Raw genomic sequence first — 18391 nt, 5'->3', positions numbered from 1 at the left:
CCCCCCCCCCCCCCCCCCCCCGCCGCCCAAATCATGATATGTTCAAGAAAGCATCTGCTATAGAGTTTGTAGAGAAATCTTAGTTTGATCATACTTCATATTCTGTGCCTTACTTGCATACGTGATTTAGTAGCTTCTTCCAAAGATGTCTGTGTGTGTTGTGGAACTTAGAAGGCTGGGGGGGAGGGCAGAACATTGTCTTAAGTGTTGTCTTTTTTTATGGTGATGCTAGATATTGTATTCTTATACAACGCAGAAGTTTCTTACAGAAAATATGGTCATTGGCAGTGCTTTTTGAGCTCATGTATATCTTGCCCTTGTTTCTATTTGAAAATTTGTTATTCTAATACTAATACTGTGAAAATAAAAAATAAACATATAATCTTCCAGTTGCATCATAAGGACTTTGTTGTCCTATCAAAATTGACACTAAGCCCAATATGTAATGCCTCCCTTCTTCCTGTCTTTGCACACTCACCTTCCCCCTTTCCCCTAAACCCCTTTTAATGGTAAATCTAGGCCAGACTGCCATTTCATTTAGCTCTTGCAGCACTTCTTAATCTGGTTACTGTTTGGCGCTCTCAGATCCACACGTGACTTCTTCCAGGACTGAGACTGGACCGGCGTAGTCTCCTTCTGTTGCTCCTGTTGCAATAATTTCTGAGCTATGAAACAGTATATTTAAAAAAAAAAAAAAAAAAAAAAAAAAAGTTAATCTTTCTAAGCTAAGCTGTAATGATGCTATATCCAAATCCCTGGACCCAGTTCAGATTGTTACGACAACTTTCTGGCTGTTTGTGAAAACAGTAAGTATTCTCCAGATGTCTTTCCCTTACCAGGGAGGGACTGTGGTGTAGCTAGAACATGCCATCCTCAGCCAGGCAGAATGGTCCTGAGGAGACTGTTCAGCTGCCACTACCTGTCCTGCAGTAGAAGTGGTTCATCAATGAAGCTATGGAACTACTGAGAGCTGTTTGAGGGTGGGGAGGAAGAGAGGGGATACAGCCTATAATACTTCACCTGGGTATCGGGCCCTGTGTTTCTCAACCTGCTCAAGGCTTTAATTTACATCCTATAAAAGTTAATTTCAGGGAGTAAATGAAATAGATGGCTTATTTGTACTCTTGCATTATACTTGGATGCAAATAGGAAATAGTGTCCGACAGCGGTGAAGATAGAAATAGGCTTAAAGTGGAACCCGATGAGCAGGAAGAAACGATCAGCCCCTGGAGCTGTTGGGGCCAGTGATTATAACTCATGAGTGTAGGAGCCTGGCAGTCCCCTCTTGCTTTATGACTGAAGGGCTACCTGCTGGGAGACTACCTGGTGACCTTGGAAGTTCAGATTTGAGGAGTCTCCCAAACTTCTGAGTATCATACCCTGTTTTAAATTATACTGCTAGGTATCCTTAGGATTCCATGTTATGGATAATAAAAGTAATACTTCATATCATTGCAGTTGTATAGTAACCTCTCTGCTTTTCTCGGTTAAGGAGTGCTTGCTTTGGAAGTGGTGGAGCTTGGGGTTGAGGGCTGTCTTGTGTTGTTTTTGAAGTGGGTGCAGGTGCCTCTTCCTATTCCTCGTTCCTTGTTTGTTTGTTCCCTTCTGCTTTCTCACTTCTTCCTTTTTGTCACTTATTCCAATCTGACGAGCACTGTTGTAAGCTAATTATTTTAAGTGTCGTCCTCTGATTAGACGTGAAGCATTGGAAATTTACTTTTCTCTGCTGCCATGTGTGGTGACGCAGCTTGTCTCTGTTCTAAGCAGGGAGGTTGCTGGTTGGGTCTGTCTTGCAGACTGTTGATGACAGTGTTTTGCTGGCAAGAGTGCACTTGGTCGCCTCATGCCTGTCCCTAGGAGCACAATATTGCTGAGCTTTCCAGGTTGTGAGTCTCTATCAAATGATTCAAACTCAATGATTCCTGGACATAAGGGGTGAGACTGACAGCTCTCTGAAGGACAGAAGACAAAGAACCACATACATGGGTCACAGCATCTTTGCTATTAATTACAACAGCTGCTTATTCTGAACTTACCTATGGCCATAAAAACGTCAGTCACTTTGTGGTTGGATTTTGCGGATGTTTCTGCATGCAGTAGGCCTTTGCTTCTTGCAAATTCTTTCCCCTCCTAGTTGGTGTGTACAGAAGGAAAGTTATGATGGAAAAGACTAGGCATGTTCTAAACTGTAATGGTACCTTGCCGGTTTCAGTTGGGCTACTAAGATAAAGCCTCTACAGGGTGACATTAGGGGGAACTCAGGAGATCTACTGGGAAATAAGCCCCGCCTACTTTTGTGTGTCCTCAAGCCTGCAAGTTAAGCCATGATGAAGGAACAGAGCTCATCATGTGCCCTAGAACTGCACTCTGTGTCCCTGGAGGCCAGACAAAACTTGAAATGGGGTGCTGTTGTTTGGGGGAGGGGGGCTTGCTTGTTTGTTTGGCTTTTAAAGCTGTTTAGTCATGCTAAGAAGGAGCTTTGTAGACTTACTTTACACTGATTTTATTCCCCCAGCATTTGGAATCTGGTAATGTTCCAGCGACTGCTACTGTTTCATTCTAGAGGGCTAAGTACTAAGGTAAAACGGAGCATGAGTTGAGAAGATGGGCTGCTGTTGTTGGTTATGCCATGCCTGTGTTCTTTTATGATGCACCTGGAGGGAAACATGTTTGCTCATGTTGCCTGGGCTAAAAACACAACATTGACTAATAAGCATCAGGGCAAAATTCCTTGTAGATGGCTTGGTTTGTGCAGAGTTGTGCCTTCTCAAAGCAAGGGATGAAAAAGAGAATCTGTAATACTCCTCAGCTAAAGGCAAGAGTACTTAAAATAACAAACGAGTTAATGAACTGTTCATATGCTATAATTTTAGATGCATGAACCAGGAAACTTGGTGATAAGGCAACTTCTCTCTGTTGCTTTTTAAAACATTTTTCCTTCCTTCCTTAATCCCTTTCCCACTTTTCTAATCTGTCATAGCCTTGTATCTAACCCCCAGAGGAGGGGTATCACAACAGCACCACCCAGGCCATCTGCCAGCTCATCTCCTGCTGAGGCCTGTCAGCCATGGGTGCACTCTGTCTAACGCTGAATCTCTACAAAGTAGTGCACCGGTTCTAGCAACTTCCTGGTTGTATGTATACTAGGACAACAGAAGCTACCATTGCAATATACATAAAAATCTGTGAAAAGACACAATAGAAACACATGTGCAGACTTAAAAAAAAAAAAAAAAAAAAAAAAAAAAAAAAAAAAAAAAAAAAAAAAATGCCCTGGCTGAAAATCAAATCTACCACATTCACAGAAGTCTAACATTTTGGAAAGTTATGAACTGAAACCATGCAAGATAAGATTAATGAGGTACTAACAACACAAGTACATAAGACTTTTCTTTGTTCACTCATCAGAGTACCAGTTTAACTTACGCGTTTATCTGTAATTTATTAAATGTGAAAGGCGCCCTCTGCGCTGATGGAACAGCATCAGATTGCACCTCTAAAAATAGCAAATGTTTAGTTCTCTCTCTGGATGCAATTTATACCATTTACCTCTTATGTGACTTCTCATTCAGTTGCAAGATCTGTCTTATTGCCAACTAAAATGATCGCTATTTCATCATGAAGAAAGTCCTTCTCTAATTCCCTCAACCACAGCTTTGCTCTTTTAAAAGTTTCCTGGAACAAGAAGAGAGGAGCTCTTGTAAACCAAGAGAGAGTGTTAAACAATAAAGTGACTAACCATCCTGAATTTTGAGGCTGTGCTGTCGAGGAGCCCCTGAAACAGGATTTTTGTTGCAAATTGGAAAAAATGGTTCTGGGTCAACACTAGACAGGGTACTGCTATACCTACTGGGAGTATGAGGCTGTACTGCTTACAATTTGGAAGGCAGCTACAAGCTGCCTCCTACACCAGTTTCTCGTACCTACGTGCATATGGAGCTTATGAGTAGACTAATTCTGCTTCTTAGCAGAGCTCATTAGCCTGCTCACTGCTGTGTGGGATTGTCTCCTTGAAGGAGAGGTAATTTGCCCAAGTACAGTGCTTGATGAACATGGCTACACTGTTTCTGGCTCAGGAGACACCTTACAGCTGCCTCCTTGAGTGAGAAAAGTAAAGTAGCATCTTTGTGATGTTGACACTGGGGTAATTAGCTTGCCAACAGTGCTGTAGTAATGTAGTTATGCTAACTGCAACCAAAAGTAATATAGAAATGGATGTAAAATGCTCTTCCTCTGTTCTGGAACGCTGGGGTGTCTGAGACCTGTGTTCTAGATTTGTTCCGTGAATTTTAGTCACGTTAGCTTAATATAACATATCTAAAGGAATGGTGTATGGTGCCTTTCATAATCAGCAATGGTCAGATAATGGTCATTCAGTATAGAAATAATTTGAAATGTACCACTCCTCTGTCCTCCTGCTGCCAAAACCTTGGTCAGCATTCCTGTGTCCATAAGACATGACACAATCACTGCATAACTTACTTGAATTGCAGGCCCCTATTACAGATAGTTGACTGAGATGGGTTGTTTCTTTCACGATGGAGCAGGCTTTTTAAATACTTGCTTGATAGGGCTGTGCGAAGCTTTGGTCCCTGATTTGATTTGGCCCAATTTGGTGGCCAAATCTCCAAATTCAAATTGAATCAGAGGACCCTTTAATCTCTACAAATCGAATCTGAACCCTCCTAATTGATTTGGAGAAATTCAGAAAGATTCTGCAATTTGGACATGGAAGACAGCTTTAAATGTTTTTTCTACATGCCTCTAGGTAGCAGGAGCTCACGAGTGCTGCGATGCTGGGGTGCATAGAGTATCCCACAGGAGCGCAGGGGGCTCCCCAGCATGCTTGGCAGCAGACCCAGAAGTGGACCAGTAGCATTTCCACTCTACTTCCAGGTCCACCGGGGAGTGCGCTGGGGGGCTCCCCTGCACCTCCCTGGCTCAGCGACTGGTGCCTCCTGGGTATCAGGGGGCACCTGGGGTCCCACCGTGGCCAATCACCAAGCCAGGGAGGTGCAGGGGGGGCCCCCAGCGTGCTCCCTGGCAAACCAGGAATTGGACCAGAAATACTTCCGGTCCACTTCCAGTTTTGCTGTCGAGCATGTGGAGGCCCCCCCTCCCACACACACAGTCCTGCGGGACACTCCATGCACCCCAGCATTGCAGCATTTACAAGCTGCACTGGTACCTCAAGATGTGTAGAAAAAACTAATCGAATCACTGTCCCTGATTCGGGGTGAATCCGAATCGAATACAGCCCGTTTCGCACACCCCTATATGTTTGATTTGTTCTGTCACTGTACATTGTCTCTAGAACTTTACAGCAGTTTAGGACTCTCCCCTCTGACCCTCATGGAGGTAATGTCGCAATAGTGTGCTTTTGTGGCTGTGTTTTTATGTATTGCCAATGAAAATAAAATTGTGTCCAAGTGGGGAAACCATTTGTATTAATTTTATGTGGCTGAGTTACCCTGTTTAATTGTTCTCTATTGCTGTCTGTCTGAATTCAGATTTAAATTAAAGGAGGTGTAAAGGGATAGTTTAGGGGATTTCTTTTGTTTGTTTTTGCCCAGTTCTTTAATTACATTAATACAGCTTCTAAGGTTCACGGCTCCAAAAGAGTCAAGTTGTCAATGGCTGGGACATCAAATGAAGACCTGCTATCAATATGACTCTGTCCAGGCTCGAACGAGATACTTTTCCCAAAGTAAAGCCTAGGATCAAAAGAGTAACAAAACCCCCAAAACACCAGAAAAAGTAAGGAGATTTGAGGGAGGTTGAGTAAGTGTGCTGTGCATGAAAAGCCAAATTACCACACAGCAAGACACAAGCTGTGAACAGTGTGTGTTGTTTTTTCCCTGCCACAGATAATCAGCTAGATTGAAAGGGAAGTGCCAGTGTATGAGTAATACTTGTGCATGTAGACAGTTCAGTGTGGACTTTAGGCACCAATATTTTGCTTAGATGTATTTGGTGAGATTGAGAAGGAACAACAGGTCATCTAGCCTATCAGGTCATGTAATATATCTGTGTGAAGTAGTCTAACAAAACAGACCTGGATGACAATTGTGATGAATCCAATTGTGATATCATCATGCTTAAAGTCCAGAATTTTGTTGGAAAGGAATGGAACTGATGTGATCATAACTGACTGTCATAATGCAGTTCCTCCTGCATGCACATTTATGTCACAGAGACTGCCTTGATTCTGGCTTTATTTTTTATCTGAATATGAAGATTTTTTCAGGGGTTAATGTTCTTCACACTTAAGTATGGTATATACAGAATGGCAGAGAGCTGTAATTAAAGTCTACAATACATTAACTATTTGTTTGTGCAGTGCCATTAACATATATTTAGAGTTGTCCACACTGGGAAGTAGCTCAAAATAACCATCACACAGTTCAGTTCCCTCTGTAGAAAATCCCTAAGTAGCCATGCACAAATCAGAATTTGTTTTACTGAAAAATTTAGTGTGTCAGCCTTGCTCCGGGACAGGGGTTCTCAAAGTTTTTATGCTGCGGTCTGGCAAACTGTGGCCCAGCAGTCACAGCTGACCACAGCTGGAGTTTCCAGCTGGCAGACAAATAAGGATACCCCGACCCCCGGGTGGGGGGTGGGCCAAACCCTGCGCTGCCATGAGCCCTGCAGAAGGAGCCCCGGCCTCTCTTCCCAGCTCTGGGGAGCCACAGTTTGCTGGTCTACGGCCACTTCTGGTCCAGTAGCTGACCATGCTGTGGACTGACACTGGGCTGTGGCCAAAGGATTGACAACCCCTGCTCTGGGAAACAGAAGGCTCAGAAACAGCCTGTTTAAATTGACTCTATAGGAAGCTTAGGACTTCCCCTGAGAAGCACATCCCACCCAATCTCTCCTGCTCAGCACATGTTAAAGCCTGGAGTTGGGCTGTGTAGCTGGTTTAGCCTGATGCTACATGCATGATCCAAGCTACTATCAGGTTTCTGTTTTGGGTGTGCTCCTTTGAGGGCACTCAAGGTCATGCTAAACCAGCTTTGCTGCCTAACTTCCAGGCTTTGGCCTGGACTGAGTAGGAGTTAGTGGATAAGGCATGCTGCTTCTTCACCTCTGGGGTAGCTTCAAACATTTCCTAAATGTGATATAGCACATGTCCTTTTCCTGGACAGACCCTACAGAAAAAGTACAAGGAACTTGATTTCTACCACCTGACATCTGGAGGGCTTTCAGACACTAAAGAAGGGAGGAGCTTGATTTTTGGAACCCAATCTTTTTGTTGCATTGTTTCCTTTCGGAGATTAACCTTGTGCCTTCTTGTTATAAAAGGTTAATACATTGTGTAAGCTGTCAACAGTTGCATTCATCATATCTAAACAGTAAAGCTCTATCTAGAGGTACCAGAATGGCATTAAGGAAATAAATGCATATTGAAAAACCAGTTTATCAGACTGTAGAAGAGAAGAAACAGGCCCATTGTTTTGGCCATTTTATGACTAGATTGCCTAAGACTCTAAGATCAACAGAAACAACGGAACCTAAGAGCTCCCAGGTCCTTAGCTATATTGTTGTGTTGCAAATGTAGGCCCTTTCTGTGTCCAAAGGTAGGGAAGCCATAAAAGTAGGCCATGCTGACTCGAGTAGTATTGCTTTTAATGTTTGGAGAATCCTCTGCAGTTCAAAGGAGAAGGGCCTCACTCAGTCTTGCTGCTCTTCTCTCCTATTTGTCTGGCCTTGAGTATAGACCTCTATTTGTAGAACAGGGAGGCCAGCCATTTAGAATATGGAACTCTATATACGCAGTCTTTCTCATTACACCACCCACCTCTCTTGTCATTCCTGTTGGCACTATCAAGTGGGGTAGTGACTTGTCTTCCATAATATATGTTGAAATGAGTTATATTTACTAACTAAACTAATGAAAACATCAATGATGTACCTGTATAAACAGTTATCACTTAGCACACTATAAGACAGGAGCCTTGGTTCATTGCTTGCTATAATGATTATGGCATACTAGTAATGTTGCATTATTATGAATTAAGCAGAATACCATGGCAAGTTGGAGACTGATGATGGATGAACAAGATTTTAGTCTTACCTTTCTAGAAATATCATATACCAGTACAGCAGCTCTAGCACCCCTGTAATAAAGATGACAAATGCTATGGTACTTCTCTTGACCTGCAGTATCCCAGATCTCAAACATAACATTGGCAGTCTCTAAATGTATCATCTGTTTGAAGAAAGAACCTGAAAGAAATGACAAGGCAGTGGTACTTTTCACTTGGAAGACTCCGTGCACATGTATTGAATGTTAATCTTTGTCCACTATGAGCTGCCTGAAGACATGGCTCAGGATGAACAATAAACCCTTTAGACATTACATTTAGAAGGAGAGCAAATTAAGCTCCTAGAGACTGGGAAAGCCTCTGTCTTTTTAATGTGGGAAATAATAAAAAAGATGCAAGTGAAATTCAGTTACCGCCCAGTAACACCAGCGTATTAAATTGGTGAACTTCAGCAGAATTGTCAGCCCACCAGGCACATGTACACACAAATGTAAAAATGAAACGCTATTTCAGTGTGAAGTTACTGCATGAAAAAACATAGTGCCTATTCCCTGGTGTATGTATTACATATCTGGAACTCTAGCCAATTTTAGCTGACTATACCAGTTTAACACTTTTCTTAAACTATTAGTTGCTCCCTTGGCACACAGGAGTAGACTACTGTAGTAGTAGCCTACATTTTACTACTCTGAGAAAAACTGATCCTTCTTCTCCAGATCCTGGTGTACAAAACCACTGGGACACAGATGTAAATGTGTTGTGTGTTATCTCGCTAGTAATTTTTATCTTTGGAGAGCTCACTGAAGAGATGTGGTGAAAGTGTGGGATGAAACATCAGAATTCAAATCCACTTGCATATGCTGCACCCTTGTAAGAGGTGAGGGCTGTTAGCTCAAAAGCTAAAAACAAAATCTAGGCTCAAGTCTAATTCTGAGCAAGCATTAGTTGTATGACCCAGGGGGAGAGTCTGTGCCTCATATTTCTGAGATGCAACCTTTCACTTGTTCTGAAAACAGGGAGAGAAACTTGCTGCTGGCACCTGCTAGCTAGCAGCATGTTGCATTTTTTTCTTCCCCTCCACAACCCCCAAACGGGCTGAAGTGTGTGGACTGAGTAGGTGTCATGACAGGAAGCCCATACTCCCTGTTTTTCCTGTAGTGCTTTTCAGAGGTGACTAGGAGCATATGCTGTATGCTGGACCTGAAGTGTACGTGATAGGGAGAGGATCTTGGGCTTTCTTTAATCCATTATACAAACATGCAGTCAAAGCTGCAATTTAGCCCTTGAATATTTGTGCCTCAACTTGCCCATTTTCCAGAGGGGTCTAATTAAAAAGTCAGAAGAAATTTCAGTTTGGAACTTGCTACAATTTTTTTAACTGTTTTAAAATATCTTCCCCTATCTCCCCTTCCCCCGACCTCAAAAAATTATCTAAATTAAAAGCTCTTTAAAAGGCTTAAATAAACTAGAAAATGGAATGATTCAGTTTTAGATCAAGCCTAGCATTTTTCCCCCCCACTTCTTTGTTTGGGTTGAAAACTCAAATTTCTGTGTTGAGTCTTGTATTGTGTGCAAGTCAATCCAAAAGTCAGCTTTTCTTCCATATCCCACTGAATTGTAATATTATCAGCTGTAGTACAGTAGCTCCCTAGAATTGGCACTCCTGAGAAGGATTTCTTTTTTCCAAAGTCCTATTTTCTCCACATAAGTAGCATCATGCTCCTTGGTGTATGCTCTGCAGTCACAGGGCTGTTATGCAAGATGCCTTGAAGTAAAGCTTCTAAGATGCTTGCAATCAGTTTCTGCAATAGCTGTGGTGGTGCTTCTAACCCAACTGTAAAAGCATTTGTAGCAGAATGGGACAAGGGTGGGAATAAAATTCAGATGTCCTTATAGGGAGAAAGAAGGCCTATAAAAATGGCACCTTTCCTTGGGCTATTACATGTGCTCTGACATGTTCTAACTGGAATGCTTCGGAGCAGCCTCAATTAATCAAGTCTGTTGGAGCGCTCTAATTAAAACACTCCAGGATGCTGCAGTGTTGCATGTATTCTGTTTCCTGCATTTCAGAATGGTGGCAGGGGTGCTTTCATCTAAAATGCATTGAATTAACTAAAACCCACTTTGAAATGCAGGAGGCTGAATACATGCGACACTGTGGCATTTTAATTAAAGTGGCTGTACTGGAGTCACTCTAACTGAAACACTCGCCTGCCTCCCTCTCGCCCCCCACACCTCGGAGCATGTGTATCGACACCCTTTGGTCTCATGGTACGTTCCAGAGAAACTGCCAATGGCAGTATTGAGACTGTCAGCAACCTGCACTGTGTTGAACACCTGAAAACAATCACTAGATGTCACTCTCACTCCACAATTACTCACTCCACCTGTGCTCTCTTCAAGGTTTATGCTTTCTTGTTCTGTTGCTTCCCGTTATCTCAAATACAGCCCTGCAGAGAAATGTCTTGCAAACAGCTGAAGTCTCCCTGCTAGTGAACTTCTGTGGGAATTGAGAGTAATAGGGAGAGCCCCTTGCTTAAATTCCAAAAATCTTTCTTATGTAACTCTCTGAATAGCCATAAAAGGCAATATCAGGTAAAGCCTACCTCATTTTAAAATATGCAAGTCTCACAGTCTAGTGTGTCCAGTTTGATCTGCTTCAACCAGAATTTTCTGCATCTTATTGTTATATTTGCAAGGGTGAAGCAAATTTCTTTTCTACCTGTGATGTTGCTGCCAAAGCAACAGATCATTACAGTAGAAACAGAACCCATAACTACTAAAAAGCTCTGAGGCCCTTGAACTACAATGAAGGCACTCCTGTAGTGCCCTAAACTTCAGTAGAGAGACTCCTGCAAGGTGGATCCTTCATGTTGTGACTGCTTACTTACATCCAACAGTCGGCATTGTTTCCCTGAAGCTATTCTTCACATATCAGAAAGCTAAGCTTGACTTTCCCACCACCATGCTCCCTAAGAGAACCACCTTGTAAACATACGTTGGCTTTGAGTGATGTCCATCTGAGGTGACAGTCATCTCCTTCCCCATTTTTCTCTGTGCCATATCCTGCAAAGAAACAAACCCTATTTAAAATGTGTTTACAGTGAGCCTGATGTCCCTCCGCTGAGAATCTGCATGCATCCAGAGGAGTTAGGCTCCTTAATTTTCCAGGTAATATAATGGAAGATGTAGCTTCAACTTGGTTCTTCCTCTACCTCCATTTCAATTAGTATCATGACTGAAGTTTAACACTCTTGAACAATGAAATTCTAGTGAGATGCACACACTGTATGGGGTCTCTCTTGTCCACTGCTTTATCAGTGTGTTCCCAGCTCATACAAGTCTTCATTAGTATATTATTTGCTTGACTTACAAATCACTGCCTATATTGCTTGTAAATATTTTAAGTGGGAAGACATTGTGTTTACTGTCCATTACAGCCCCAGCTCCTACAGATCAGGATTGGTTTTGTTTTAAAGATTTTGAGACCGCAAAGCTGTAGGGAAGTTTGAGAACTTGACCCAAGTGGACCATGAAGGCTCAAATCAGGAAGTTAAAGTGCAAATTCATGGTTTTTCAGTTTATAAATCCTATGGCTTTTGGGGAACACATTTTCATGCTTCTTGACTGTTCAGGGCTGCCTATATTTAAATGTTTATTGGCTATCTGGTGACCTGACACCATCCTCTGTTCACCTTTGTCAGCAGGATAACTCTCTTAGGGCCTTGTTACACACTGCACTTTGAGCTGCTCAAATGCTGATCAGTGTTAGTGCTAGCTTGAGTTTGGAGCAGTCACGTCTTAAAGCTAAAAACCTTCTCTGACTGCTCCCCATCTGCACAGCTGTGACTTGCCACTAGAAGGCTGGTGAGCAGGGGCCTCACTAGGAGCTGGAGCTGAGAGTTGCCCCTGGCTGGGGAGCCAGGACAAGCTTCTATCCCTGCTCTGTGTGTGTGGGGGTGGGGGGGTGAGAGAGGGGTTGGGTGGGCAAGGGGAGGCCTCCCCCTCCCCTCAGACATGAAGCTGGGAGGTGGAGAGTTAATGAGATGGAGGTGGGTAACAAAATGGTAGATGGAAAGGAAATGGGGGTGAAAGAAGGCTGGTGAAATGAAGTCAGCCCAAGTGGTCCCAGGGGGCACAGCAGCCACGGAGGGAAGCATTGGGCCCCACGCAGCTCAAGCACAGGCAGGCTCCAGGGAGTGAAAAACATTTTTTTAAATGGATTGCCACTTTTTTTCTTCAGTGGAGCCAGCCTACACAGACTGCCGCTGGGCTGTCTGCGCAGCCCCTGAGCTGCACAGGGCCCAGTGGTTTTCTCTGTGACTACTAAGGTAGCAAACTAAAACACCTCAGACATGTTTTATTTTGCTACATCCAAAGTCATCTAATGTGCAATACACTGCCAAATGTGCAAACAGCAGCACCATTAAAACAGTGCAAAAGGGCATGTAACCTGCTTTAAAAACCAATTTTGTGGCATGTACAAATGCCCCCTGAAACTATGATATGTTTGAATGAACCTGAGGCTTTACTGCATTTGTATGTTGTTCTTCCTTTAGTACCAAGAAATGAGCTTTTGGCTGCCTTCTGCATTTAATAAAACAAGGTCTAGATTTTCAGCTCACTTAAATCAGCATAACTCTGTTGGAATCATAGAACTGCTATCTAAAATGGAGCTAGGTTGATTTGTGGCAGTCTGGGATCTGGTCTAAAATGTACAAGTGAAACAAAAACTATACTGTATCACAAAGTTAATTAATAACCTTCAAACAGTAACATCTGCTATGTTTGTCAGCTTATTTTTTGTTTCAGCTTGCTAAAGCTGTAGTTTATTGCTCCCAGGCGCCACATTTGAACATACGCTTGAGACCACAACATGTTGAGCTGGGTTGGAGCAGCCACAGCTGGCAGAGGATCCTGGGAGTCAGCATGCCAGCCTGGGGCTGTTCCCTCCTGGCTCAACATGCTGTGAAGGGGCTGGTTGGGGAATGAGGGTGCTTTAGTGCGGAGCTAGCCAGCAGGCAGCCCCCCCCACACTAAAGTATCCTCGTGCCCCAGCCAGCCCCGATGTCTACATGTGCACTGTGGTGGAGTAAACAACTCCAAAGCAAGATGAGTACTCTTATTTACAACTACTCAGCTACTGCAGAGTTTATTAGTTTCCCACAGCCTAAGAAAGCCACACGTGTAGATGCGAGATATTTACTGCTGCACCATACAACTCCAAATATATTTTTTGTCTTGTAGCCAAGACTATGGTGTATGTACCTAGATAAACTACTTTTTAAACAATTGTTTCTTATGCAGCTTCTTAGGTCTATTTGTCTTTCTTGTATTGTTTTGCTGTTTTTTAAGAAACAAAACACTGTGTCTAGGTTAAAAGATATATGCATGTAGAACTTGTCTGGGTGCATGACACGGTGCTACTTCAGTTTTATGGAGTAGGATCTGTTGTGGACAGGTAAACAGGGCAGGTGGTGTAGGTACTATGGACCTGTATGGCCATTAAGGGGCTGGAGAAGCTTGTGGGAGCCTGTTGACATTGAGCAAGCAGCCACCTGGGTAAAGAATGGAAACATGACACCTACACTGGACCACTTCTTATATTGCTGTAGGGTTTGGGTGGGGAAGGGGCAGAGAGGAAGGTTTGGTTTTCATTTCTTGTTGATTTCCTGAGTGGTGCTGATGGTTGTTCACCTTCATTCCCCCCTTCCCCAAACCCGAATTAGTCTACACCAAATTCTAATAAATTATGTTAGCATCAGACTGTCTCTCATGTTGGCTCCTTCTTTACACTATGCTTATATAAATTTAACCCATGCTTATGTAAACATAACCATTGCCTATGTTGGAGGCCTTATTAAGGAAAACTCCTATGAAGACAACTTTGTATGCGGATGTTCTGGGTTTTTATGTTTTTCATTTAGTTTGTTGGTTTTCTTCCTAAACTCATGCAAAACTTGCCTGGGAAACCTCATATTTGAAGCTTTCAAAATGAATTGCATGTATTTCTCTTATATGGAATAACTGTTGACTCAGGTTTTGGTAGGTGTGATGGTTCTTTGCTCTTTTCTCCCCAGCCCTTTCTATTTCCAGAGAAAAAGTAAAAGAACAAATTTCATTTTAATTCATTGCTTTATTACGTGTCATTGAAACACCCAACTTCTACAAAAATGCTCAAGTGTTGTTTATCTTTAAGTGGTACATTTTTCAGTAAGGCCTGCTTAATATGCCACACAGAGGTGCTGTTTTGACTAATTGTGCCATGAGGAATAGAGATATCTTAAGTAGAAGACACCAGGACTGTTCTACTGTGTAGGGTTACATTTCCTCTTTAGACCATACGCTAAGAAAATGTAGCTGCCACTCCACTCAAACACAGGTTTCCTGCACCTAGCCCCTGCCTGGCCTCTGGGAGTGAGGAGGCACATGGTGTTGGGGCTGGGGAGTGGAGCAGTTTCCCAGTGCCGGTAGAGCCCGCACCAGCCCTCAGCCCCTGCATTGCCTCTGGGAGCGAGGAGGCATGTGGCATCAGGGCTGGGGAGTGGAGCAGTTTCCCAGTCCCAGCTGCGCCCGCGCTAGCCCACACCTCACCATGCCTCTGGGAGTGAGGAGACGCATGGCCTTGGGGAGGAGCTGCTGCCTGAGCTTACGTCCAGTAAGTGCCCCATGCTGGCCCCAGTGCCTCTGCCATTGGTCTCTTCTAGTGTCACTTTTATGCTGCGCCTCTCTGGGAGGGTGCGCGGCATTAATAAGTTTGTGCACAACATGATTTTAAAGCGTGCGTGGCTGTGCATGCACACAGCTTGGAGGGAACCTTGATTGCAACCCATACTAGAAAGAGACCCTATTCTTGAAGAGATCTTCCCAGAGCCACCCATCATAGCCTTCAAATAAGCACTAAACCTCGCTAACCTTGTCACCATAAGCACACTTCCTCAGGCCTAGAACACACCGAATGGATTCACACTAGGCTATGACAAGAAATGCAAAACCTGACAACACATCTCCACCACCCCCACAATTACTACACCCCACAACAGAACCATCACCATTCCTGGATCTTACAGCTGCACCTCCAGAAATGTAATACATCTCATCCAGTGCACCAAATGCCCTGATGGAAAATACGTACAAGAAACCAAACAACAACTGCACACCAGAATGAATGCACACTGGAAATCTATCGGACAAAAATACCCAATTACCTGTGGGGGCACATTTCTCACAAGAAAACCACTGTCTCCAATCTCTCAGTTCTAATCCTCAAAGGAAACTTGGAAAACACTTCTCAGAGATGAGCCCGTAAGTTTAAACTAACCTGCAAAGAGTGAATCAATTCAGGCTCAGGCTTTTTGAATGTCTGTCCCTAGCCAAAGTGTATGTACAGGCATTATATTTAGATTATATTTAGATAAATATTACTAGGGTTGGGTGGATCTAAAGGCCCATCTGTACATGCATTCAAGTGGTTAAATTGAGCAAAAAAAATGGCAGGCTCTATCTGAGTTAGGTCACTGGAGAAGGTGACCTAACTTAAATTGGGTAGTGAGTTGACCCAATCTATTGAATATCTGTACACTTTCAGAGCATGGCCCTGGGGATGGGAAAGCTCAGCTGCCACCAGCCCCAGGGCTGTGTTTTTCTTCCCTTCCCCTCCCCCACCACTGGACAATTTTTTAGCCTCTGCCTTCCCCTGACCCATTACCTTCCCTGATTTCTCTCCCCACCCTGAGTTAGTTACTTCTGTTTTCCTGCTTGGCTCCTGGGACTGGTAAGCACCTGTACATGCCACTCCACTCATAAAGCCTGTAATCAAGGTGAACTGTGGCTTGAATATGCAGCTTAAAGCAAACCATGTGAATGCAGACTGGTTGTAGCAAAAAACTGTACACACCCTAAGATGCCACTTTGGCCTACCTTCTGCCTCAATTCAGACTAAAATGGCTAACCACCTCTGTGGTTGCAAGTGGCCGGTCTGTTGCACACATTTGACACTAAAACATCTGCATTACTAGTACCTAAAACAGTTTTTGGAATTGATTTAAAAAAGTGCACAGGTTGTCACTGTTTTGGGGAGAAGAGGTGGGGTACACTTACACTGCATGTTGCGTACAAGTGCAGTACCGGGTAGAAATGCCTGAGCTAACTTGTCTTGGAAGCAGTCTAGTCCCAGTAGCACATCATGGGCACAAAGTTCTGTACAACTAATTTGGCTTTGTTTCTCAGTCCTCTGTGGTGTGCATTTGGTTTAATTCCCAAAGCCCCAATCCAAGTCCAGGTATAAAGGAAAAGCTTACCTTTCTATCAGCTATTTTTCTTCTAAGGGGGAAAGACTTCAGTCCACTGAAGCCAGGCTGGCTGAGAAATGCTGTGCAGCTGCATAAACAAGCTGAATCTGAGCAAATTAAAAAGCGAAACTCCACAAGCACAACCAAGTGCTTTCTCCAATAGGGAAGCTGCTCCGCAAGATCTGTCACAGCCTCCGTAAAAGTTTAAAGGTAAAGTAAATAACAGATAAATCAGTGGACCTTAAACAGGCATGAGAATACTAAGCCATGAAGCCTGTAATCAAGGTGAACTGTGATTGAATAAAGGTGATGCTCAGTAAGGGGAGTGGAGCCTCACATGCTCCAGCACACCCAGCAGCAAGTGATTTGTTGGTCCCAGTCTCTTTTGCCTTTCTTTCAGGACTTCACATTTTGAGACTGCCCCTTGATTTCTGTTTTCAGTTGTGAGCCCCCTCAGGACAGTGCTTAAAGTACTACAGATATTAAAGAATTAATACACTAATCCAGGGTGGCAGCTTCAGGAATTGAGGGAGTTGTTAGTATTCAGTGGCTGTATCAGGGCAGTATCAGGCCATACATATCAGGGCCCAAAACTTGGGCCTGGCTTATGCCAAACACAGTGTAGGCAGAGGCAGGGAAGAGAGAAAGAAAAGCACTTTCATGCTTAGGGCTGAGCATTTTGAGGTCAAAGATGCTATGTATTTTGTTGGCTAAAATAGGCCCCTTATAGGGCCATTACAATATTAGTATTTCATCCAGGATATCAAGCTGTCACCCACACTCAAAAGGTGGGGAAATTAGGGTTAGGTATGCTTGGTGTACACCAAGCATCCCCAGCCAAGGGGAGTGCTGAGAATCAGGGCTTTAGTGTTCCTGTACCATAGCATAGAAAAGCGGCTGGAAGAAACCTCATGAGGTCACCTAGTCCAAGCCCCAGCTCAAGGCAAGGTTATCCCTATCTATACAGTACTAGACAAGTGTTTATACAACCACAATGTAAAACAGGTTCCAGTGCTTAATCACTCTTATAATGAGAGTGGTCTTCCTGATATCTGACATAAACTTCCCTTGCTGCAATTTGAGACCATTCCTCCTTGCTAGCGTAACTGAGTGGGGGAGAGAATAACCAGGGCAGAGGCCCCAGACACGACTTTTGGTGGTGTTTAATTGGAATTTAATTACAGATTAAACTCAACTGCTTTGAGTTTAAACCTCATTTAAACCCGTCTGAGCATTACATGTGTCCATGTCTTCTGATGCCATGTTCTTATCTTTGTACTAGTGTATTCTTCTTGGCTTCATGTCAGGATGTAGTCTCAGCTTGCTTTGTTTGGGTGATACCCAAAGAACCTTCCATTTGCAAGCTACATATTTTTGATACTTACCATGTGCTTGTAAATGGCAAACTATACCCTTTGCAGACGTATAGGCAGGGAGGCAAGGTGTAGACAAGGGCAGAATCTAACTTGGCCTCTCTTACTACCTTTTAATTAAAATAACAAATGGTTACTCCAGATCACTGGAACCTACTTCTTCATAGATGAAAAGAGCTCTTTTCTCTCTTTCAGGAACCCTAGTATTGTTATAATGACCAGAACAGTGCACATCAATGTAGTGGCATACCAGTGTGAAGAAAAAGCACCAAAGGCTGCAGTTAAGTGAACAAAAATGTCAGCATGTACAGCTCCTGCAATTTAATCACAAGTATCATAATTGACGTCTTTGCCTTTAAAGACTTACCTCGCTGAATCTTCTGATCAAGTAGAAACGTTTTAGATGGGCAGAAATTTTTACTGGACCATCTATATGGTTGGGATAGACTTAGTCAAGATTTTGGATATCCCACTACCCTTCCTTGGATGGGATTTTTAAATTACCACTTGTAGTTGAGAAAAGACTGAAAAACATGAGTCCTAAAGGCTTGGGGAAAAAAAATGGAAAATTCACAGTCCCTTCCACACACAATCTCCTGACCATTGGGGCTGTCTCATTGGAAATGCACAATAATTCTACTACAGTAACGCACATGTAATTCAGTCATGGTATTTGCACACT

The 18391-nt window shown here is 43.3% G+C and overlaps 1 protein-coding gene across 1 annotated transcript in view; it reads right to left on the bottom strand.

The window, feature by feature from the left end:
- RAB17 (RAB17, member RAS oncogene family) overlaps nucleotides 1-16556 on the bottom strand; it is a 64011-nt gene extending 47455 nt beyond the window's left edge. The window contains 5 exon segments of the mRNA XM_019523344.1: nucleotides 2037-2130; nucleotides 3550-3675; nucleotides 8075-8226; nucleotides 10937-11111; nucleotides 16346-16556. Of these exon segments, the coding sequence (XP_019378889.1) occupies nucleotides 2037-2130; nucleotides 3550-3675; nucleotides 8075-8226; nucleotides 10937-11108 (544 nt within the window). The 5' untranslated portion in view covers nucleotides 11109-11111; nucleotides 16346-16556.
- Between the last annotated feature and the right edge of the window lie 1835 nt (nucleotides 16557-18391).

Source organism: Gavialis gangeticus, unplaced genomic scaffold (assembly GCF_001723915.1).
Source record: "Gavialis gangeticus isolate Ggan-Ray unplaced genomic scaffold, GavGan_comp1, whole genome shotgun sequence".
NCBI classification, from domain to species: Eukaryota; Metazoa; Chordata; order Crocodylia; family Gavialidae; genus Gavialis; species Gavialis gangeticus.
The sequence above is the reverse complement of the archived record's forward strand: the minus strand, read 5'-3'. Positions and strand labels throughout refer to the sequence as shown.